The 25,377-nt window shown below is 40.2% G+C and overlaps 2 protein-coding genes across 8 annotated transcripts in view; one reads left to right on the top strand and one right to left on the bottom strand.

Moving 5' to 3' along the window:
* The window catches only part of PAPLA1 (Phosphatidic Acid Phospholipase A1), a 35,244-nt gene that overhangs the window by 397 nt on the left and 9,470 nt on the right, over positions 1 to 25,377 (top strand). For all 4 annotated transcript variants that reach the window (XM_015172933.3, XM_015172932.3, XM_002052310.4 and 1 more), the window contains exons 2-3: positions 20,460 to 23,845; positions 24,089 to 24,203. In XM_015172933.3, the coding sequence (XP_015028419.1) occupies positions 20,460 to 23,845; positions 24,089 to 24,203 (3,501 nt within the window). The remainder of the gene's footprint in view (positions 1 to 20,459; positions 23,846 to 24,088; positions 24,204 to 25,377) is intronic.
* Positions 127 to 16,464, bottom strand: LOC6628924 (putative epidermal cell surface receptor). 4 transcript variants are annotated; one of them, XM_015173228.3, is made up of 9 exons: positions 16,336 to 16,464; positions 6,634 to 7,926; positions 5,694 to 5,911; positions 5,297 to 5,449; positions 4,771 to 4,900; positions 1,785 to 1,982; positions 976 to 1,402; positions 750 to 912; positions 127 to 688 (listed from the first exon to the last, which is right to left on the bottom strand). In XM_015173228.3, the coding sequence occupies exons 2-9, from the start codon at positions 7,847 to 7,849 to the stop codon at positions 221 to 223; spliced, it is 2,973 nt and encodes a 990-aa protein (XP_015028714.1). In that variant the 5' UTR covers positions 7,850 to 7,926; positions 16,336 to 16,464; the 3' UTR covers positions 127 to 220. The 4 variants fall into 4 exon arrangements, with proteins under 4 accessions (XP_015028714.1, XP_070064863.1, XP_070064864.1 ...); XM_070208762.1 differs by lacking the exon at positions 16,336 to 16,464 and adding an exon at positions 12,718 to 13,330; XM_070208763.1 differs by lacking the exon at positions 16,336 to 16,464 and adding an exon at positions 11,482 to 11,668.

The raw sequence follows: 25,377 nt of genomic DNA, 5'->3' as shown, positions 1-25,377 counted from the left end.
TCAGCCACAAGAGAGCACAGATTGAACCACAGAGAGCGACAGAGAGACAGAGAAAGAGAAAGAGAGTGGCGTGTGGGCCGCAGTTCAATTGTCACTTGTTGCTTGTTTTTTTTTTTGCTTTTGGGCTGATAAGCGTTAACAGTTTTCTGGTATCTTTATTGGGCAATTCTTAAAGTTCGTGTTTATAGTTGTTGTATATTTGGCAAAGAGTATTCCTAATCTATTCCATGCTGCGCGTCGAGTGCGAGCGATAGGTGGGCAGCTCCAGCGACACCTTGCGCCGCCTGCAGCACCAGACAATACTCCAAATCAGGAGCACAATCAGCAGCAGCAGCAGAATGGCGCCGAGACAAATGGCAGCTATAGCTGCCTCGGTCAACACCACGTCCCGAACGTCAATGTTAACGCTGCGCTGATTGCCTGCCGCATCGTAGGCCGTTATGGCCACCTTTGGCTCGCAGCATGAGGCCATGTAGGTGGCCTTCAGTGGCTCCGTTGTGCCCGCCGTGTAGTAGTTGCGATAGAACAGACCCTCCGCTGGCGTCGTCTGCAGGCGCAGCATGCCCGACTGCCAGTCCTGTGCGGTTAGGTCCAGTGTCCAGAAACGATCGCCACAGCTCAGTCCATCGCTGGCCACATAGTCGCAGCGACTACCAAACTCCCAGGAAAGATTTGGTCCCGACGTATCCTAAACGGATCAGCATGTTATTTAGCGCATAGTCAGGAGATTCTTAGACTGCAATACGAACCTGTGCATCAATGCTGGATACGACCTTAAGACTAACAGCCAAAGTGGCCGTCTCGCGTCCGTAGCTGGTGAAAGTGATTCTATCGGTGGTGCCCGACGCTGTGCCATCCGGCACCAGCACGGTCAGACGCACGCTGCTTGTTTCCCGTGCACGCAAATAGAAGCTGCAAATAGTGAAGAGTTTCAGTGCCAAATTTGTCTAGCAGCATTTATGCTGGCGAACTCACCCCGTTGGGCTGAGCTGCACGAGATAGCGGCGCTCGTCCGTCACCTGGACGGTCTGATAGACGCGCTCCGCCCGCATATTTGTCACCTCGAAGAGCAGCGTGGTGACTTGACCCGCGTTGACCAAGAGCCTCGATTGTGTGCTGAGCTCTATTTTGGTGCCGCAGCGCTGCAGCAGCATGGCATTCAGATTGGCTCGCTGCGGCTCACCCGTGGCGGCGGCGAATTGGGTTTGATTGAGGCTAGTCGCTGGCTGCACCAGCTCTGTTTCCGAGAAGGTTTCCACTTCGCTTTTGGGCGACTGCGATTCGCTCTCTAACTTCTCTTGCGACTCGGGAAACTTGAGCTTGGCCAGGCGTGCCAGCGAAGCCAGCGGACGTTCAGTTCGTCCATGCGAATAGTAGCTATCGATTCGTTTTATGATATCTCCTACAATTGACAACGAAAACAGGAATTGTTAGCTTCAGAACGAACACGTGCTTGTTGTTGTCGCCGCCGATGACAACGGTTCTTTTGTGTGTGCTCCGGATTGGATGGCGTCAACAATCATTTCGCTGCGATGACGCTCAAGGTTGACACGGTTATCAGAAAGGCGGGCCGCGTTATCAGCCAGCATAGAGCACCGGTTAGCTTGTCTTGTTTTCGTTTTTCGTGTGCCACAAACAACGCATCTTAATTATAATTATTCTCTGTTCAGTTGTATGCGTCAAGCGCGATCGCCAGTTTGCTTTTCACAACTTTCAATTGATTCGTTTTGCTGCGACAAACAACAAAAGGCACATACATACATTAATATATATATAACACTTACTCAGGAAAACATCAGCTTTGCGTTCGGCGCGTATAAATACATTGAATGCGGCGTTGGGCGATTCCGGCGTCAGCTGCAGCTTGAGGATTGCCGCTTTACGCAGCTTGTTGAGCGGTATGTAGGCGTCCAGTTCGTCGGTGCTGACATTTCGGGTGTCGTTGGTTGACTTGAATTTGACCAATTTCTTTAAATTGATGTCTATGCAAAAATGATACAAAATGCACAAATAAGTTAACAGGTGTATTTTGCCATTCACTGTGCCAGCGTACACAGCTGTTTGCGTTTGGCGTTGCCAGACTGTTAGCAACAGCGTTGTGTACATAATAAAATGATTAATCAACATTAAACCAAGTGCAAAACCTCAATAACGGTTGCACATAATTGCAGTATGATCTGCAGAAATTGTGCAAGCTATTATCATTAGCTTCAATTATCAAACCATAAACATATAAGCAACAGTTCGCGCGCTGGCAACTCTGCGCTTGTTTTGTGTATGTTATGCAGCAGCTGCTCTGTTGTTGTTGCTGTTATTGTTGTCGTATTGTGAAAGGAAAACACTTCTGCAAAACATTTAACACAAAAACGATTGTTTCTCATTGTGAAATTAAACAAATTGTCAAATAACTGTACAACGCTAAAGTGGTGGCCTAGCCGAGTTAAATGTTGCCACAAAGCCCACTTGCCATCTGACATGACCGGCGGCGTAATATAAATTTCTGTTCGTGTACATCATCAAAAACAGCCTGATTCGATTTTGGTCAGGCCACTTTTGAACTTGGCCATGGCAGTGGCCAAATGCATGCTGGCCGACTAACTAATGTGTATGTATTTGTATATATATAAATAATATTGCGACATTTTGACAACATTATCAACTAAAACTTGCCATTTTGTGTTGTGTTTTTTTTTTCGAAATCGTAAATTTGTTCACATTTATACAAAGTGCGAGCTACAACTTTTGCAATGTTGCGTCTGGTAAAAAACACGCGCAACTTCAATTGATTTGTACAACAAAAAGCGGTGGCAGCGTTTTCTGTGTGTGTGCGTGTGTGTGTGTGCTCGTGTGTGTGTCTGTGTGTGTGCTCTAAGAGTGGGAGTGCGGGCTTTTATCGGCTTATTTCTCTCTCTCTCGCTCTCTCTCGCTCTCTCCCTCTCTCTAACAGAGAACGCAACAACTTCCGCAAGCTCTTTGATAACTGCGTATTTATGATAAGTAAACAGTGCAAATATTTGATAAAGTATGAGGCATATTTAGTAATTGGACAACAATAACAAAAAAAAAAAGAAATTTTAAAGTGTGTAGAAAGAGCAGCTCGTTTTGAAGATGCTTTTACCAGTTGCTCACGTTTTATGCTCACGGTCCGACTATATTATTCATTTAAATTAATATATTTTCTTAGTTCCCAATATTTGAATACGTTTTTTAATCTTTAAAAAGTCGTTGAATGTGGATGATGGCTCTTTCTTGAAATGGGATATTTAAGTGTTACGATATCTGAATTTCGGTAAAATTGAAATTTAACTGAGCTCAAGTTAAGGAAATAATCTATAAATGCGTTTTATATCATTTTTAAATTTTTCTGTCGATCTCATTATTTGTTTCAAATTATCGATTACTAATCCAGTTTTCTTCAAATCGATATATATCGATTTCAGTCGTAGACGTTTGCTTGATAAAATTGCATTAGTTGAAGTAGGTGGCATATGAGCTTTAATATGCTAAAGAGAGCTTTTCGTTTATACTCGTGTATTGAAGAAGGTGGCATATGAGCTTTAATATGCTAAAGAGAGCTTTGCGTTTATACTCGTGTATTGAAGAAGGTGGCATATGAGCTTTAATATGCTAAAGAGAGCTTTTCGTTTATACTCGTGTATTCTTCTTTTTTTTAATAAAAGTGAAAAAATTCTATTGCGATAAGCCGTCATTCACAATGGAATCTGTGCTGAGATAGACCGTTCGACAATTTTTGAGTCATAATTGCTTTTTGTCTGGCTTGCAATTGTGTAATCTATGTCGGGAGAGTGTGAACTTTGCTCCCTACTACGTGGACATAGACATTGCTGTGTGATTAATGCCAGAGTCGGGCTATTTTAGTCGAGACCAGTCTGATAGCAATTACTTATAAGTATAAATATAACTTGTTGTTAGAAAACATTTACAATTTGTGCGGGCTAACTGAACGTTGAGTTAACCAAGTGAGAAAAGTGCAACATTAATTAAGGGTACGAATATTTGGTATACTTACGCGTAGGACAAAACATAAACAAAGAACAACAAGTGCAAGATATAGTTAAAGTTGTGCTGGGATTTGTTTCAAAGCTTTTTTTGTAGTTATTTGCGTAACTATTTGTGTGTCTTCTAAACGCTGTTTTTGTTTTGCTGTTTTTATTGTGGGCCCCTTAAGCTAAACATTTATTTACTTTAATGTGTAAAACATAAACATATATCTGCATCTGTAGGTATATTTAAAGACAAATTTTTGTACTACAAGTTAATGTTAAGTATTTAGCATTAGGCTAGCGTTTTGGTTAGAAGAAAGCGTGGAGGAGTTATATTTGGGGTTTAGTTTTTTTTTTTTTTGGCTATATACATAAAAATGAAACGTCAGGCGGTTTGTTAATATAGAACTTAAAGCTAAGCACATATAAATAAGTACAGTTGACTCTTGAGACATTTTACAACACTGGCTGTAGAAAGAGAATGTGAATGAGTTAAATTAACATATATAGTATATATAGTATAGTTAGCTACAAAACAACTTATATCGAAGCTAGCCTAAGCGCGGCCATACATATTACGAGCATGTGCCACTAAATTGAAGATCCCTTATTGTTGAACCCGTACACGCTGAATTTATACAACACTACCACTTAGTATGAAGTACAACCCTGCTTTTCTGCTGCTGCTTCAACTCCAACTACTTGGTTAGTACTAAAAGAGTGAAATAGCAATTTTGTGGATGTGTGGGTTAACGGTTGAACTAACCACCATTGGGCGTTGCAAGTGTGGCACGTCGCATGTTGGCATCGATGCGCACATGCAGGCTGGACAGCGTAGTATCCACGGGCAGCTCCATCTCCTGGGAACCCCGATAAGCGTCCGAAACGAGCGTTAGCTGCAATTAGAGATTTGAGAAGTGGTTTAGCCATATTGTAGCAGCAGTTGCTTTGGAATGTGTTGTTTCCTTTCTATAAACAAATTTGCCCTTCACTTTTCTTTCCATAACCTAGTTTTGCACAAAGATGCAACATCATCAACAACAAACCGCCACACACACACACACACACACAACAAGCCGCGTCGTGCTCTTGAGCACCACCTGCCTGAAAGGTAATCCAAGCTGCGATTTGCGTTTCAGTTGGTTGCTTGGGCAACACTTGTTTTCTACTGCTGCTGCTGCTGCTGCTGCTGTTGTTGTTGTCGCCACTTTCAATTTCAATACTTAGCATCCGGCCGGCCACCAGGCTTTTAATTACACTAATTACGAATACTATCAACGTTGTGCTCTTACCGTGTTACCCGCTATATGCTGCCCATGCTCTGTGCTCACAATGTGAATGATTTCGCCGCCAGAGCGTATGGCCACCTCGCCCAGTATGCCGCCCACAGCCTCTTCGGTTTCGTTCTCGGTGGCGGACCGCTCACCGTACCACAGCATAAACAGCTGCAAAGAGAAAATGATGCAAATCACAAATTGGTCACACTGACGGCTTTCGTGTAAGGTGATTTGAATTGAGAGTTTCCAGTGAGTTTCATTGCACGGTTTCAATACAATTTAACTCACTCGTAGCCTTTAAGAATTGGTCACACAACTTTCGTATAAAGTGAATTGAATTGAGAGCTTCCAGTGGGTTTTAACTCATTCGTCAACGTTTTGTAAGCCCTTTATGCTCTAGTTATTTACTCACGCGTATTCGCTTCTTGAGTAGTGTTATGGCCGCATCCTGGACCATTTCCGTGTGCGGCGGTATGGCAGCCGTTGAGATAAATATGGCGCTGTCGTAGGGCACCAGCTCTGCGGCATGTAACACGCCCACAAACGCATTGCCGCCCTCATGTTCTTTCGTGCTGTTCAAGCCGGCAATGAACTCACGCGTATTGTTGAAACTGAATGCGGAAGGCACACCTGTGTAGAGTACATTGTTAATTAAAAATGATTGCTGTGCTCGGAGATATTGTCAATATTGTATCTTTTAGTAGCCGAGTCAGTAATACCATTTTCGATAGTATTTATAGTCCACACAATTTTCTAAGAGTCATGTACTTATATAATGTCGTTAGACTTTCCAGTCTATACCCTAACAAACTACAATTTAAAAGAATTGAACACCTTAATTACAATTATCGACAGTAACAGCTCTAGCTAAAGTTTTACTATCTCATCTTTTTAAACTTGGCGTATTTCCCGCTATTTATTTCCAATATGCTTTAATTTGCCGATTTAAATCCCGTTAATGTGACTATCGATACCCGAAATTATCGATAGTTTTCAATCAACTGAACAACTTTACTATAATTATCGAAAGTTACAGCTCTAGCTAGTTTTACCAACTCTTGTTTTTATACCTCGCGTATTTCTCGCTACTTATTTCCAATAAGCTCTAATTGGCTTATTTCAATATTGTTAATGTGACTATCGATACCCGAAACTATCGATAGTTTTCAATCAACTGAACAACTTTACTACAATTATCGAAAGTTACAGCTCTAGCTAGTTTTACCAACTCTTGTTTTTATACCTCGCGTATTTCTCGCTACTTATTTTCAATAAGCTCTAATTGGCTTATTTCAATATTGTTAATCTGACTATCGATACCCGAAACGATCGATAGTTTTCTAGCTACTCACCAGACGCATTCAGTGTGACAAGAACAATTTTAATATTAATATTCTTGTCCTGCAGCGCATCAATGTACAGCCGCTTGGCCTGGTCCAGCGATGCTGCCGACGGATCCACTATAACCGCCAATGGCATGCGAATGTACACATCCTTGATGTAGTTGCGCAGCTGATCGGCGGGCAACAGTTCCGGCTTGGCCAGATGTATGTGCTTCGATTGTTTGCGTGGCGCAGCTGTTGTCGTTGTCGTTGTTGTTGTTGTTGTTGTTGTGGTTGTGGTTGAGGTTGAGGTTGAACTTGGGGTAACGACTGGAGGCGTGCTGGCTGGCACGGCGCTGGGCGTTGGAAGGGGCCAACCACCAAAACCGGCGAAACCACCGAATCGCGCCTGCAACACCGGCAGAGGTGCGTCCGTTGTAGTTGTTGTCGTGCTCGGCATTATGGTTGTGATGCGATGCTCGACACTGTCCGACAGTTCATCATAGTAGTATTCATCGGAGCTGGGCTTGAAGGGCTTGGCTTTGTGGTGCTTGGGCAGCTGCTGTACGTGTGCCTGGGGCTGTGCAGGCTCATCAGGATAGTTGGTCTCCTCTTCCTGTTCCTTGGGCGCGCTAACCGGCTGCGTTTGCTGCTCCTCTTCGGTATAGTCGTTTTCGGGCTGCGGAAATCTTTCCGCCTTGGCCTTGCGCACATAATCGGGCACTGTGGTGGTTGTGGCTGTCGATTTCTCTTCCTGCTCAGGCATTTCGTCGTGCTGTTGCTCCTCATCCTGCATCTCATCGTAGTAATATTCCTGCGAGTGCTTGGCAGGTTTCTCCACTTTCGTCTCCTGTTTCTGTGTGGGCGCATCCTCTATAACCTCAGCCGCTGTATTCTCATCGTACTCCGTAGATGCTGCCGCAGCAGCTGTGGGCACTGGCGTCTCTGTGGCAGCCACCGGCAACTTGTCTGTGGTGGATTGCTGCCCCATCGACACCAACACGTTGACCGTTTGGTCGGACAGAGAACTCTCGTCGGCCTCTATGCTGTTGCGGTGCTGCTGCAATTCCGCCGCGACCTCGCTCTCCTGCTGCGCTGGCTCAAAAATGTCATCACTGCCGCCGCCGCCGCTAGCACTGTCCACGCCATCTCCAGCATAGTCCTCGTCCTTGGCCTCCACCTGGGCCTGCAGCAGCATTAGCAGCAGCAGCCCCAGCAGGCACAGGCTACTCGTTCGCAGTATCATTGATGCGGAATGTGCTTGGAATATTTAGATTAAACTTCTGTTTAGCACCTCGCTTTGCTCAATCAGCATCCAAATATCTGCAAACAACAATTAACAACAACAACAACTGTCATAAATCAAGCATTTTTTGAAAGCTACCAAAAGCGGGTCTTCACTGATTGACGCTCTTTAAATTGACGCAATTATGCGCCATTATTATAATTATTACTAATAATTGTGTTAAATTATCGTTGTTTTCATAGTTTCGACACTTTCGCAATGCGAAAAAGTGAAATGTGCTTACAATTATCCCATTATTGAAATCATTTTCAATTTAATTATCGATAATAGTCCAAAAAAAAAGCTGATTTAACTTCAACTTCGTCGGGAAGGTATTTTAGGTATTTTTCGCTGGTTCTAATTAAAGAGAGCGAGCGGGACAGAGAGAGAGAGAGAGCAATAGAACGTGTGATAGAGAGAGAAGAAAAGGAGGTAAAGGGATTCATATTAAAAAGCAGTGTATCTAAAATGAAGATCTCAAATTAAACAAGACATTATGAACTAATGCATTATAAAATTATCCTATCAATGTAATGCAATGATAAAGCTTGTTATTAGTATGGAAATATGGAATGTTTTGGACTCGAAATACTTTTCCGCCCACTACCCACTCGCCAGCTAATGTATGGTATTTAACAGTCTATCATTTTATTATTTGCCTTTGCAGCTAATATTAAAAGGTTGTTATGTGGGGGCTAATATATAAAATCCGCTTACCACGCACTTTTCAGTTTGAAACATGATAAACAGCAAGCGAAATATTTTCCAAAAGTCATGTTCATGAACATGAGTCAATGTAAAACATAAAAAGCGAACGAGCCTAAATACATAAGCAATGCTACAAATATATGAGCGCAAAATAAAAAACGACAACTAAAAATACAAATTAAATGCTGTGTAAACGCAATTTAAAAGCTGGAGAAATGTTTCGCTTTGCGAAAAAAAAAATAAAAAACCAAAGAGCAGCTAAAGTAACCAAAAACCCCGTCAACAAATTGAGTAGCGCATTAGAAAAATGTATAAATGGATTGTGAGAAAAGAAAAAACGAACAAACTAACAAATCCACGATATGGTCAAGGTTTTTTGTTTTATTTCGTTTTCTGATGCTTTTAATCGAAACCTGCTGCAGCTGGGGAAAACGAAGAGCAGGCGGCGCTTGATTCGAGTCGACATTAGCAAATGATTAAAGCGTGAGACGCACAATGCAGCAACAACATTTGACAACTACTTTATGAAGACATGTTTTTCACTAAAAAATATTAATAACAATAACTAACTAAAGCTGATGCCTAGGCCCGATGAAACCTGGCGTATTAAGGTGGCTAAAGAAAGGGTAATAAAGCTGCAGAAATGCATGAGACAGGCTGCGAGAACCCAGAAATGTAATATCAAGTTCTATATCTAATCAATGATAATACTTCACAACCAAACTTTCAAGAGAAATTTCTGAGCATTGAATCTATGTATCCAAATGTTGCGATTTCAATGGATGAATTTAATATAATTTTGCCTGCTTGACAACAAATATAATTGAGTAAACTTCATCTCTTGTTAAGGGGTATATTCCACTCGTGCAGTTCCGAAATGTTGTGAATATGTCTTCGCAATATCCATTCAATGCTGTTGCGCTCAATTTGATCAACTTTTAACATTTAATTAACTAAATGCAATTAGCACTTGGATTGCGCGTCATGGAAACAACAACATTTATATAAATATATATATATGTATATATATGCCACATAATGTATTTCTTTTTATTTACTTTAACGTTTTTTTTTTTTTTTTGCTAATGAATGCATTTTGCGTTTATTGGTTTCGAGTTGAAGAGCGTCTTGTTTGAATAATAAATTAGCAACAAATCAATTTGAATGATTGATTTCTTGGCTTTGTGTGTCTCGTGATGTGTGCAACAACTCATCCTAACAGTTGTCATTAGTTATATGCAAAAAAAAAGTATAAACAATAGATGTGTATATTATAAAGAAATACAAGCTATATTAAATCTCCTAAAAACTGAAACGTTGCGCGTTTTTTCTTTTTTTTTGTTTTATATATCCGTAAATAAACAAATTAAGTTAAAATATTCTGTGTTCGTTTTTCTCGTTTTATTTTTTTTTGAGTGTTTTCTTGTTTCTTTTTTTTCTCGACGCGTTTTTATTTTTTAATTCGAAAATTGATTTGTAAATTTTTCTGGCGTTGCAAGGTCAATGCGCATTTTGTGAAGCCGGTTCGTTGATAGAAGAGAGGTCGCCAGTGGCAGAATTTGGGCGCTGCTTTTGCCATGACACAAAATCCCCCATACATTTCTTTAAACGAAGCTCAGATTGAATGCAGTTCCGCTTTCAAATGACAATAATTGCGACAATGCAACAATGACACGTTCGATTGTCAATAAGTCACATATCGACTTTATCAAATACGCGCTTTCATTCATAAATCATTTTCAAAAGTCTTTTATTGAAGCTTTTTAAGTCATTAAAGCACGCTTTAAATTGGCGTAAAATGCCGCACTCAAACCTTAATACAAAGTTTAAGAAATAAAGCATTGCTCAAACGTTTATAGGCATCTAAAAGCACAGTTTAAATGGTAAGCTATAATTTTTATAGAAGCTTTCACTTGGTGGGGAAAAGTGGAAAAATGATTAAAACTATCAGAAATGAGCTATGGCCATGTGAGCTTTGTTCACATAACGTCGCGAGCTTGCTGAACTCAGGGGTCCGAGCGTCGGAAAGTTGCCGGTTCAAATCCCGCAGTTATTTTCAAATATTTATGTATGCAATATTGTGCTATCCATTTGTTTGTTTTGTCAACGGATCAGTGAGTCAAGGATCTGAACCCACGTAAAGACAACTTGCTTGTTTTATTTGAATTTAAATTTAAATAAAAAAGATATAAATAAATTCCATAGCTATATTTGTATAATTCTAAATTTGGCGTTACACAAATAACTTGCATTTTAAAAATTATTTATTTGACCCGAGCACCGCCTGGTAATATTATTTATATATGTAAGGGATATTTATAGCCATGATTAAATGCAGTTCTGCTTTTAATTGATAAATCGACCTTTTATCTTTTTATATAGGTATATATGTATATATCTATATATATATATATATATATATATATATCTATATCTAATGTAAAAGTCACCTGTCACGCATCTCATTCAATTTAACACTTATAATCAAAACTACGCGAAGACAAATTATTATAACTACTATCAGCCTATATAGAACTTGTCAACTGTTAAAAGGACGCTTTCCGACTTTATCGTGCTCTATGAACAGATTTCAATACATCTCTTTTCTATTATTTCATTATTATACTGCATATGGTATATTTGCAAACTATCTGTGTATCTTATAAATAGTTAAGAGCTCACAAAATTTTAAAACAAAGCTCCGGTTTTAATAATTTTGCTGGTTCGTCTTCGTTTGATTTAAATTCTGGGGTATTTAATTTTTGCTTTATATCTATCTATTGATAATCAATTTGTTGTCCGTCAATGTTAAATATAAATATATATATCAATATATATATAAAAACTATCGGTTGGATCTAAGAGGCCAAAAAATATTTACGTGCCTTCACTAAGAGAGCGCAAAGCCTTCAATTCTTTCCATCGCTCAAATGAGACGTGCTTATTTTAATCAACAACATGGGCAACATCATCAAGATCTTAACTCTGACATCAATCAGAGAGAACCCAATATTTCACTTTACGATTGCAGCTGACGTGAGACTTTTTATTTCTGCGAGTGAACGTAACAAACTGAACAGATCCGATTTGATACTGAGGTGTGAGCTCAGGCGGTAATTTGTTTATTATTATTTATAGGCAATTTATTTTTTAATTAAAGAAAGACAACAGCAAATTAAAAAAAAAAAAAACTGGCTGCGTCAGTTCATAAATCAGCAGCGGCAGCTGATTTTTTTTTTTAATTCTATAAACAAATTAGAAACGCGCAATTATTCGATTTCCCTGTGTCTGGCTGGGCGATTGCGGGTGGATCGGTGGGGCTGGGGCCCGCGGGGTTGTTGGTGCCAGAGACGCAATGTAATTCACATAGCGCGTAAAGATTTGAGATATGCGCTATGATTTTTATATCACTTGGCTGGCATTTTTTACTGCTCGACAAATTAATGAAAATAATTGCAAAAATTATAAATTCAAATTGAGTTTTTGCACACTTTTTATTTGTATTTTAAATACCCTAACCCTAGGAGCAATAATGCTTGTTTACATGCAAGTTAAGCAGAAAAAACAATCTGCTCACTGGAAATATATTGTACATATCTTTAGTTTATTACTCAAGTACTTTTGACATCAAATCTTAAAATTAGCATGGCACAACTTCAACGCATATATCGACTCCCATCAGTGGAGGGTATATCAATTTGTGATAGCTTAACACGCCTAGTTACAGCTTGTTAGTTTGCTAGCAAGCTGTGTTTATTTTAGAAATGCAAACAACAAAAATTGCAATTGCCATATTAAAAATGCACTCAATTTGTGTCAGTTGGAGCTTAGACGGCGTTCGAACCCTTTAGAGGAACCCACGCGCCGAGCCGAGCAGCTGCTGTTTTTTATTGTTGATTTTTCTTGACATTGAAATCGCAGTAATTTTGTAAATGCTTTGTTTTGTTTACTTAATGTTGTTTAATATCTGTGTTAGATCGTTTGTGATTAATGTACGTTTACTTGTTTATATTTTGTGACATTTGGCATTTCGAGCACAAAATTCTTGAAAAGTCTCTGTTTTGATTTTTTTTTTTGCTTTTGTTTCTTGATTTTTTTTTTTTTGTTTGTACCCCACTTGCCTTTTATGCGACTTCTTGTTGACGTGGCGGCGAGTTGGACGGTAAAAATTGCATATATTAGCAATAAATTGCGAGTATTATAAATAATTAAATTTTTTGAAAGTATGGATAGTTGGAACTGGCGGGCGTCTGGCAAACAAATGACTTAGGCAACGAACTTGTTTAACAGGCGAGCTGCTGTATATTATTGAATTTGTTCAATATGTAAAACGTTTGCACTTTATTTATGCATTTTGCGCACTTCTTTGCATTGTTCATGAATTACCTTGCTTATGCAAAGCAACAACAACAATAATAATAATAATAATAATAATAAAAAGCAACCACTTGCACTTTAGGTGTCTGGAGTCTTGAGTGCAGGCAGACGAAATAACAAAAATTGGAGAAAAAAAACTCAAAATTCAACGTGATGTTGCGTTTGTTGTACTCGTATATTGATTAACCCGTTTATATTTTGTTGTTATTTTTCTTGTGCTGTTGTTGTTTTATGCTATTTAGTTGAGACACACACGTTTCGTTTTGTTATTGTTGTTGTTGTTGATATTTTCGAGCTGTTGTTTTCAACACTTGCGGCCGCGACGACGTCTCAAATGAAACTGAAAGCAGACAACACAGAAACGGCGACCAGCGAACAAACCAAACCAACTCAGCACCACCACGCTCAGTGTTCAGTTTCAGCTCGACTCAACTAAAACTCAACTTCGCTCGATCAGCGCTGCCGACGCTGACGTCGCCGATGCTGACGGCAGCAGCGTTCAGTCTTTTTCGCTCTGTTTAGTTGGAATCTGAAGAGCGTGATGCTGATAAAGTGGCAACGTGCTGGCCCCCAAACTTGACTAGGCGCCATCTGTGTATGTGTAGTATGTTGCTAATATGGTGTTGGAGTCAAGAAAAAACCTCTATTCGAAATTGATTGACTATCTAGTTACCCATCAAACTGTTTTTGAAACTAAGAATAACCTTTGCCGATCAAGAAACATCCATAAATTGACACTCAATTTGTTTAAATTAAAATTTGACTTTTCAACAGGATTGCCACAATTTCAACCCTTCTACCGGAGACTGTTTTTCTTTTCTTATAAATAAATAACAATCTGTATAATATTTATAGAAGTAATATACCAATTCGTTATTCAAAATAGTTCTGTAGAGGAATGCTAACAATATTCAATGCCTCAAGTTCCAACTAAAATATTTGTGTCTATAGTTTCTGTGACAGAGTTCTATGCACGTTGACCTTTTTATTGGCTGCTGTCATTAAACGCATTCAAAATGAAAACAACAAATTAAACAAAACAATAAAAATAATACTCATCTAAAGCCATTAAACTACATGGCAAAAAAAAAATAGTAACTACAATGTGCAAGGCAAACCGAGGTCTGTCACATTTTGTAGAAGGAAGTTCGAATACCCGGCACAGCGTCGAAAATGGAGCGTGTAACGAATTTAATATCGTGGCTCTGTCTGCCTCGTAAAACTCATAAACATGCCCGCTGTGAAGCCGGCTGCGATCGATTTGCCTATCAATAAAAACGTACTTAAACTTAATAAATACATGCGGAACTGTTCGACGTACGCAACGAACAATCGAAGTCCTATGACTAATGGCTTACAGTTTTACTAGACCTGACGCCCGAAAAACAAAAAACTAAAAACAAAAATAATACTGGAATTTGGCTTTCTTTGTTGCTAAATTTCTTTAGTTTAAAATCGCTTTGAGGCTTTGTTAATTGTGTTGGCGTCTCAAGGTTCTTTCAATGTTGCACTTAAAACTAAAGCGTTTGCAAAATGAACAGCAACAGCCAACGAGAAATACTATACGCAAAGTATTTTTATTCTTTTGAATTTCACGAGACATTTTGTCGTGCTGTTTCGAGCAAAGAGGGCAGCAGTACATTGTTTTTATTCTTGCATGCACTAGCAATGAAAATTATAACTTTGTCACAACATTTAGAGGGAATCACAGAATAGAAGTTATATTACTTGGTATTTCCAGGGTTTGCCCGTGGGAAGTTTTTTCTTCACCAGACTTAGAAAATGAAACCCAACTGAAACCAGTTAAATTTATAAAATAGTTGTTTGAAAGTGATGTTGATTTCCATTTAAGTGTGGTGTCTGAAGCCCTAGACTGGAAATAATCACGCGTTCCTTAAACTTTTCAAAGACCCTTTTAAACGAATAAGAAGCCTATCGATCGGTAAACCACATAACGCACGCAACTGTTTTCCACCAATTTTCCACACTTGCAAGTGGAATTTGCGTGTGATGCTATGAGCCTAGGAGTCGGTTTCGCCGGTTCAAATTCAGCATAAGAATTAAAATTGTCAACCAATTCTGATATCCCAATTGCTTGAGCAACACATTGAGCAAAAAATTGAGAGATCTAACCCCTGGAAGATGGAAGATAGAATTAGTTTGTTGTTAACGTAACATTTTCAACATTTTTGACTTCTTAGTTGAAATACATTTTGATTGTTCTGATTAAAGTTACAGAAACCTGGGTTCATACATGTGGAAAATGGTTACGCGATCTGAACTCCTGTTCACCAAACATTTTAGCTGCCTGAAAGGGTGAAAGGGTATTCAGTCTTCTGCAAGTGTATTCTGGCGGCTCTTCTTGTATTTCATTGTTGTTTTTGCTTAGCCTTTTTTTGCTAGGTTTTTAAATGATGTTGTCGCTTTTATGACAACAACAAAATATGTCTCCGTCTCATCTGCTTTTTGGGCAAAATATTAGCCGTTGTTGTTGTTGTTGTCTTAAGTTTGTTTTCCACATAAATTCGTGTACGCGTTATGACCTACGTGCGTTCGCCTGAGTTTCCAAAAAAGTGGCTCACACGGATTTGGAGTTTGTGGTTCGTCGAATTTTTAATTACAGCATTAGCTGCTTTTTTTTTTTAAACAGACAACTAAAAGAATCCACATGAGTCTTTTTTGCTAGACGAACAAGATAATTATATTAGGTCTAGATAGTTTTTACACAAATTTTCTAGTTAACTGTAAGAGATTTTTAAAACGGAATATATATAAAAATAAATAAATAAAATCGTTTAAAGGACGTTCATTTCCAAAGATGGAATCTTGAATCAATCCCACTACAACTGGAACCGCTTACCCAGGCCATTTAAATGATTCAAACTTATATAACGCATTTATTTTTAGCTGTTTTTTTTTCACGCTCTATAATTCATTTATTATTTTTACTTTATGTAAATGTACAATTTTTGTTTTGCGGCCACTTTCAGTATATTTATTTATTGCACATTTTTTGCGTTGAGAATTTATGCGGCTCACGCAATTTTCTTTATTTCGCGATTTCGTTATAATTTTGCAATCAATTTTGTTGTTATTGTATTGAGTTATATTTTTATTTACACAATATTTTTTTTTTTTGTTTCTTTTTTGTGGCAAGTAAAATTTGCACTGATTGAAATTAAATATTTGGCAATCGGCTCGTGAATTTAGCGAACACTCGCATATGGATCAATATATTTGATTAACGCTAAATTTGCGCTGATCGATAGATTTGATTGAAAACACACTTATAAAGACAAGTTCCCATTTTGCTGTTGCTGTTGTTGACCGATCAAAGTGCTAATCGATAAAAATTTACTAACTTGTTGCGTTCGAGACCCAATAAACGATTTACACTTTTGGTACTGGTGAGAGTCTGCGCAAGTCGCGATCATATAGTATAATATACTTAATAACTGTCGCTATCCTTACGTGGGCGATCAGACTTGAAACACGGATGCTTATTAACGGGCTAACGAGCGGCGCGCTACTAAAACGAAGTTTCCTAATTACACGCCCTTTTGTAGTCGCAGTTCATCAAGTCGAACTTAAGTTGTAGTTGTGCTTAAAATTGTGTTTAGCTCATAAATTGTTTAAATATTTAACAATTGGTTGCAAACGGACATAGAAACAATGCGTTTTCGCGTCGCAAACACAGCGCACCCCGTTGACATATTATTGATAAGATTATTCAGGTAAGGCACAAGAATCTACATTGGAATTACCAGCCAGTGCCTCAAATGCGTCACAATGCCGCTAAATGAGACTTCACCTGGGCGTGTACTTGGCTTTGGGTTGGGGTAGCTAGCCAGCCCTCACATAATTGGAATTTGCTGGAATTACCCTGATGACAGAGGCATCAACTATGCCCTAAGCCCTTCAAAAACAAAAAGCATTGAATTCGCTGCTACCTGAGTTCGTTGTCTAAGTCTTTTGTTTTGCGCCTGCGACCATGGGCATCAAGACTTGTTTTATGCTGAGAGAAGCAGGCATATGAAATGTGATCTAAACTCTGCTTATTCCCAGTGTCATAGCACCACTTTTTCAAAACTCTAATAATAAAAGACTTTTAAGAACTTCCTAATACCCTTTAATAATGTGCAACATTGGTCTTTCGAAAATTTCAAATCAATCTATATTAGACTATGTTATAATCTTTGTTTTATAAAGCTCTTTAGCTTCGGCTAGAAAGTGCGTAAAATAACAAAATTCACTAAAAACTGCCTAATATGCATTAAATTAATCTAAATGTCCGTATTGCCCTTAATAAATGTTCTATAAGACCTCCATATATGCGATTTGGTAACCAAAGTGTGTACATGATTTGGCAGCAGAGTTCAGGCAAGACGATAAAGCTTTGCTTATTTTGTTTTACCTCTTTATTTGTTATTGCTTTTTAGTTTTACTTTTTGTGTGGGCTATAGAAAAATCGTGCATTTTATTTATATCATCTGGCAGACAAACCGTCTCGAGCATCGTCTCCAAACAGTTCCAAGCACGCATTTTTGTTGAGTTTTATTTTGATTTCATTTTTTTGGGCATTTCGTAGCCGCAGGGTTCAATGCCAAAAATGCCAAGCTCTGGTGGTGTTCATTTATTTATTTATTTTTTATTTTTTTTTGTTTTTCAATTATGTTTGTCTTGTTCTTTTTTTGGGTCCCCTTTTATTTTTGGCATGCGACCTGCACGAGCCTTTTGCCAGCGCTTAAAACCAAATTGTTGGCAATCTTTTCGGGGGCATCTTTATTGGTTGTGCGCTGCTGTGTGTGCGTGCTGTGTGTATCCTGCAAATGATTTCATCGTCTCTTGACGTGCTTATGTGGACCTTAATTGTTTTTATTTGAGTGCCATTATGTGCAGGCACTTGGAGCAGCCGGCAGCGACGGGTTTTTTTTTGTTATTTGTTTTTTTTTTTTCTGCCTTAAGTGCTTATGCTGCCTCGATTCGTTTATGATCGTTATGATGTCATGCCAAAGCGAATTCTTCTTCATTTCTTTTTTATGCTTTTTGTGCGGGCTCGGGCCATATTTGAACTGCGTTGTTCTACTTTTCTTATGTGCCTAGACTTTGCGGTTAGACAAGCGTATATTTGCTTTAACAATTTGTCAAAAAATGCGTCATTGTCGTTGCGGCCTTTTGTAAATATTAAACAAAACAAAAAATAAAGTAAAAAATAAAAAAAACGAGAAATAAATAAAATACAAATAAAAACGTCCCCAGACCAAACTGGAAATTTTCGCTGTTATTCAATAACTTGAAGCCGTACGCTCCCCCCCACAAATCGTTTTCCAATACAATCCATAACCAAACATTGTTTTAAGCTATTTGCTGTTGATGTTTTTTATTGTCATTTGTTTGGTTTTTGGTCGCCATTTGGAGTTACATTTGTCAAACAATTGCTGACGCCGCTTAAAGTGTCAGCGCCAGCGCAGAAAACAAACCCCAAAAAACCGACAATGTCAAGTGCCTTGCAATACCATGTAGATATGGAAAATATGCCATAATGCGAACACCTCACAGTTATTATATGGCAAAAAGTGCTCGGTAAAAAACAGTTACAAATTAACACATCTATTTATAATCTTTCAGGTGTAATTTCGATTTTTACTGCAAAATGTGCAACGTTTTTGTTCATGATCTACATATCATCTTTTTAGTCATTTTTTGCTGATAGTATAGAAACTTAAAAAAAATCCAGGAAAAACGCATAAAGCAAAGCTCTTATTTTATTATAGACTCTACTCGATTTGTTTGAAATCAACTTTAACGAAACGCTCGAACTTATCATTCTTTGAGGTTTATGAACACTTGACAATTCAATAGTAGATTTCTCTCGATTACAGGTTGTCTATTAATTCTATCAAGTTTTGCTAATAGTTTTTGTTAAATATGCAAATCTCTGTTTAATTACATTTCGTTGTGTAAAGCCGTTTTAATATTTCTCTGGCAAGTCTTATAAATAATTGAACTGTCAGTGCCCTGTAGCAACAAGCTTAAAGTTATCGATGGCACTTCACAATATATTTTCCTTTTACAATATCTTTCTTATAACTTCGTTTCCTTATGAAGCATATACGTCTCCTCCTCTTCCCTACTAGCACCTTAAGCTATCGATAACACTCTAAAACTCGTATCTTATAATATTGTAGATGACTTAAAGTATTCGTGAGCATTTGAATTAACTGGATCGTTGTTATATCAGGCACCTGCTCTATCGCAAGCTGTCAGCATTAAACAATCGTAGTTATGCAACAGTAAAAATCAGACTTGATAAATTCTAAGAGCTATCATCAGAGAACTCTGAAAGCTGACTGTAAGATAAGCTAGCTGGCCATGTGCAGCTGGCAACTGATCGCAATGCGAGCATAAATATTTACGAGTACAAATTGCAATGCTTGGAATACCTGAACACTGGTTAAAGCGGCTTCAACAAGGTGTTAAAATCGCAAAGGCCGTCACAGCCACAGTCCACAGTCCGAATCACGTTTTAAGATCGAGGTGAATTCTTAACACCGCCGCTTGCCCAGCCAAATGGCACGTTTTCAATGGGCTGGCAGCAGCCCCAAGCCCTCAGCCAGCTTCATCTGCAATTGCGACGACTTTCTTTCTGGCCCAACGAACTCGACTAACACACACCCAAAGATGATGGCAACAACACAAAAATAAAATTAAAACGAAAACCTGCAAAAACTAACAACTTCTTCTTGGCGCATTCAAATGTCATGACATTTGAGCTCGGCTAATGCCAATTTTTGGCTTTTTTATGAGACTTAGACCAGCGCACGTACATATATATCTTCTTTCTGATATTCCAATCAATTTGATTGATAAATAATTGGGCAATGAGTGCACAAAAAATCATTTGATTTTGAAGAAAGTTTCTAAGATAGATTGAAAAAAACCATTCAATAAAACCGAAACAATAAATATTTAGAGCGGAAATCTGTTCAAGTTACAAAAACAGTTTCAAAGCAGATTGCAAACTGGTTCGAGCCAGAAATTTTAAATAATTTATTAACAATGAACCAGTAAACTTTGTTAACTTATAAAAAATTTAAAAAAAATGTAAATATCTAAGAATATAAACACATATTATTATGCTCCCTATTTAGCATAATTTTCCACAAAGCATTTGGTTTTCTGTAAAAATTTTTTTTGGCTAATTTTTATTGGCATAAAAATACGGCTAGAAAGTATTGATAATGTTTTGGGAATGGCATAAAAATATAAAAAAAAAATATTTAATTCAGTCTAGAAAATTCTATTGACAGGTAATTATGATATTGATTGTTGACTTTGAGTAGCTGTTCCGCTTTAGCATAGTCTCTGACTGAGCACTAGATAACAACCTGTTTGAGGCCGCGTTAATGTTGATTAGCATATTGGGTAGCCGGAAACTTAAAGTTTGAGCATAATTCATTTGATTACCTTTTTATATAACTTGCAGAGCCCAAAACCCTGGTGACCGTTGGACAGCCCTCAATTATTGACGATAACGAAACGCTTGACGAGATCAACTTGAATGCCAGCAGCAGCGACGACTCAGCGACAGCGAACGCATCCATCAATCCCTATCAGAGCAGCGCGGACGCGAATGCAAATCCGTTGCTAGAGCCGCCACTTGCTGCAGATTCATTGCTTAGCCAGGCGGCGTCTTCATTTGGAGCGCTGCCCTCGGTGGCATCTAACGTATTTGCTACGTTCTCGAAACGCATATACGCGGGCGCTCGGGAGACGGACGAGGCGACCCCTACACAGCCTCAACTGGACATACAACCAACTTATATACAACAAGCGAATCAGCAGCCACCGGCAGCTGTTGCACCTGCTCCATTTTACGCCGCACCACCGGCTCTTTTCGGTGAAGCTGCACCAGAACCGCCAAAATTCTATGCGCCCACAGAGGTGTCCAGCTTAGGAGCTAGCAGCTTGCCCGTGCCGCCCACATCAGGTGGACAGAATACATATCGCATTAGCGCCAGAAAGAAGCTATACGCGCCCATACCAGGGCTCTCCGAACAGCAACAGCAGCCAGTGCCAGCTGCTACGCCCCTCCAAACACCACCATATTCGCCACAGCCACCGGCGGACGCATTTAATCCGGCTGCACCACCCGTTCAAGAGGAACGCAAGTCAGTTGGTGGTCTTTTTTCGCTCACCAGTCTGGTGCCTACTGGCGTACTACAGAATATCTCGGGTCTCGTGCAATCGGCCACAGGCAGAACCAACGAGCCATCACCAGCTGTCAGCTATCCTGCGAATTCCGGTGGCTACTTTGACATTAGCACAGCCCCCGCGTCTGTCCCGCAGCCATCAACAAACTTTTTTACGCCAGCCTCAGCAGCGCCGACCTCTGCTACTGGTTATTTTGCACCTACTGAAGCCCCACCCCAAGTTGGAGGTTTCTTTAATCCTTCCATAGTTGCTGCAATCCCAGAGTCCGCCACACCGCCCACAGCTGGTGGTTTCTTTACGCCAGCCACAGCTGCCCAGCCACCAGCCGTTGCCCAACCAACGCCGGTATCCCTGCCCCAGACAGTCGCTCATCCACCGACGGTCGCTGTGCCACCGGCTTTAGTCGAGAGCACTCCGGCATTTGGATCAGCATCAGCGGTAGCAGGACCTCCACCAGCTGCCGGGCCTACACAGTCCTCGTATCGCCTGCAGAAGGGTACGCGACTCTACAAGAGTCCATTGACAGCACAGGAAACTGCGGCACCGACAGCATTCGCTGGTCAGCAGACAGCATTTACGGGCGGGCCATTTGCAAACCCAGCAGCACCCGCGGCCATATTTACTCCTTTTGCTGGAGCACAGTCAGCAGAAGCTGCTCTATATGCACCTCCACCTCCAATTTTCGCACCAGTAAGCCGGGAAGCTCCTCTGTTTGCGGCTGCAGCAGCAACCCCAACGGCGCCACCAGCTTCGCTCTTTACTCCACAAACAAACACAGGAACGGAACTCTTTCAGCCAGCGCAAGCTGAGGAAGCATCGGCACCAGCTGCTTCATATTTTACACCTGTGTCAGGAACATCCGATTCAGACCAGAAAGTCAATCTCTTTCCCAGATCGGCAGCTTCACAAGAACTCTCTTTATCACAAGCAAATACAACCAGCACCCACTTGACGCCGCATACACAGGTTACAGAGTCCAACAGCTCTTCAGCTCAACCACAAGAAGAGTCACTTTCAGCCGCATCCATTGAGGAAGTTCCCATATATCCACAAGGACCCACAGCACCACTCTTCACTCCACAAGTGGCTGCTAGAGCTCTAGACACAAACCCACCACCGGAATCAGGACACGAAAATACACCGGCAACACAAGCACTCTTCACTCCAGAAGAACAAAGCGGCACATCAACCAAACCAGAGCCAAGCCAAGAAGTCCTTAAGACTACATTCGTTCAAGAAGTGTCGCAAGGACTTGCCGTATATCCGCCAGCACAAATCGTGCCCAGCAGTGTGTCCACTGATTTTGATCAAGGATTAGTACGAGCATCTTCAGCAGCAACTAAGGCTGAGGCGCAGCAGGGTGAGGGCCTTAACCCACAAGGACTAGTAGATGCAGTAGACGTAGACACAACGAATGAGAAACTCGCTTCAGCAGTAGCAGCAAGCGCTCCACAGCCAATCCTTACCGTCACCAGTCTTTTTGCGCCACAGATAATAGGTGAAACAGCACAAGAAGATAAAGATTCAGCAGCGCTCCGAACAACGGATCCAGGCAATTTGTTTAGTCCGCCAGCACAGGCGGAGCAACTCAGCGCCGCACTTAACACTCAGACAACCACAACGTTCTTTAATCCTTTCGCACAGTCAGTCACAACGCCTCTGCCACAGGAGCTATTGCCGCCGCCAATAGGATTTGTGGCACCGGACACTCAACCGAACGCCAACGGTCTCTTCGAGGCACAGACCATTGAGCCTGTGCTGCCAGAGACAGAAACTGTCACAGCTCTAGCACCGCCGCCACGCCCACCAAGCAGTAAGCAGCCGGACGCCTCCTCACAGGCAAATCCATTCCGCAAAACCATCGAATCAGCCGCAACCGCAACTTCATCAGTTGCTCCTTCGCCCTTGCTCAGCTTCTTTACGCCTGCCGCGAACAGCGCTGATTGCAACTTTTTCGGATCACCGCAAGAGGCAACCCAGCAGGTGGCCGCTCAGTTTCCAGAGTTGCCGCCGGCGAGTGGCGTTGCACCGCCAGCATTGATAGAGGAGCCGCCTCTAGGGGACGCGGCCACGAGCCAAACCACTCAGGCACTTGGCTTTGAGCAACTAATCAGCGATTCGCAGCAAGCCACACAGCATACCCAAAATTCAATCGGCAATAACTATCAAAATTCTAGTTTAAACTCATTTTCTGGCTATTTTGGTGGCACAGGAGAGGCAGCAGTGCCAGCCGCACAGCCACAGCCGCTGACTGGCTGTAACTCGGCCAATTTCTTTGATCATTTTGCCGCTGGCGGGCAGGGACAACAGGAGGATCAACGCATACAGAACTTCTTTAACAATCCACCGCTGCAGGATCAGCCAGCCGCACCAGGTGAACTCAAATACGATCTTGTTCACAGCGGCTTGCCCACCAAACAGTTCGAGCAACGCTCGCAAACATCTGTCTCAAATCAAGTCGAGCCGCCATCGTCCGCCTGTTCGGAGTTCTCGACAGCAGCGCCGGCAAACCCAAATCCAATAAGCGTTCATCAACCCGAGCGTCAGGCGGAATATCTACGTCAGTTACCACAGGGCGAACTACCTGAAGAAATCCTGCAACAGCTGACCATGGCAAACGATAAGAGTGTGGCTATAGTGCCACCAGTCGATACAATCGTAAGTCAACTATTTTCTTTTTGCCATCACTGTGTCATGAAATGAAACTCCTAGCAATCATATGTATTAATTATAATGTGCTTCTGTTTGTATCTGTGCAAAAGTATTCCAAACTTATCTTCATAGAACCTATTCGTTCGTATTTCACGATATTCTCTCCAAATCATCTTATCAGCAACAGACTAGTCTTATCATATAGCTATTTGCAATTACCTGATAATTATTTCCGACTTGTCTTACCAGGTTTATACGCCCGTTCTGCCTCATTGGTTTTACAAACGCATCGTGGATGGCAAGTTTGTGTGGACTCCATTTAGTCACTACGACTCGGCCCTACTGGAGACTAGCCTGAACAGCGGTAAGTTCTAAAAAAATGTGCTAATTAAATAGTGTAAATTTAAAAAATTAAAAACATGTAAAAGAGTTTCTGCCGGAATTTTCCCATGACCAGAGCAGAAAACTGTAAAAAAGTCAAATCTTATAAACTCGGTTGAAATTTTACCGAGCTATGGGGGTGGTAAATTTTGACCCATGTCTATATACGAATCTTGGGGTAAGATTTGGACATGAATTTCGACTAAAAAATCGGTGTTCAGATTTTAATGCCCGATTATTCTAGAGGAAAAACCATTAAGAAAAATACAAGTCTCGTGAAAATCGGATGAAATTTGACCGAGTTATGGGGGTGGTAAATTTTGACCCATGTCTATATACGAATCTTGGGGTAAGATTTGGACATGAATTTCGACTAAAAAATCGGTGTTCAGATTTTAATGCCCGATTATTCTAGAGGTAAAACCATTTAGAAAAATACAAGTCTCGTGAAAATCGGATGAAATTTGACCGAGTTATGGGGGTGGTAAATTTTGACCCATGTCTATATACGAATCTTGGGGTAAGATTTGGACATGAATTTCGACTAAAAAATCGGTGTTCAGATTTTAATGCCCGATTATTCTAGAGGTAAAACCATTTAGAAAAATACAAGTCTCGTGAAAATCGTATGAAATTTGACCGAGTTATGGGGGTGGTAAATTTTGACCCATGTCTATATACGAATCTTGGGGTAAGATTTGGACATGAATTTCGACTAAAAAATCGGTGTTCAGATTTTAATGCCCGATTATTCTAGAGGAAAAACCATTAAGAAAAATACAAGTCTCGTGAAAATCTGATGAAATTTGACCGAGTTATGGGGGTGGTAAATTTTGACCCATGTCTATATACGAATCTTGGGGTAAGATTTGGACATGAATTTCGACTACAAAATCGGTGTTCAGATTTTAATGCCCGATTATTCTAGAGGTAAAACCATTGAGAAAAATACAAGTCTCGTGAAAATCGGATGAAATTTGACCGAGTTATGGGGGTGGTATATTTTGACCCATGTCAATATACGAATCTTGGGGTAAGATTTGGACATGAATTTCGACTAAAATATCGGTGTTCAGATAATAATGACCGATTATTTTAGAGGTAAAACCATTGAGAAAAATACAAGTCTCGTGAAAATCGGATGAAATTTGACCGAG

The sequence above is a fragment of the Drosophila virilis genome, chromosome 4, assembly GCF_030788295.1.
Source record: "Drosophila virilis strain 15010-1051.87 chromosome 4, Dvir_AGI_RSII-ME, whole genome shotgun sequence".
NCBI classification, from domain to species: Eukaryota; Metazoa; Arthropoda; class Insecta; order Diptera; family Drosophilidae; genus Drosophila; species Drosophila virilis.
Note: the sequence above shows the minus strand (reverse complement) of the source record. Positions and strands in the feature narration are given on the sequence as shown.

Bases quoted from the DNA above. Each gene is read 5' to 3' on its own strand.
- LOC6628924 (XM_015173228.3), bottom strand. From the start codon at position 7,849: ATGATACTGCGAACGAGTAGCCTGTGCCTGCTGGGGCTGCTGCTGCTA. The intron at 1,983-4,770 runs GTTAGTTCAACC...ATTTTTGCATAG, and splicing joins ACTTGCAACGCCCAATGGTG to ACATCAATTTAAAGAAATTG. The intron at 689-749 runs GTTCGTATTGCA...TGATCCGTTTAG, and splicing joins TATCCAGCATTGATGCACAG to GATACGTCGGGACCAAATCT.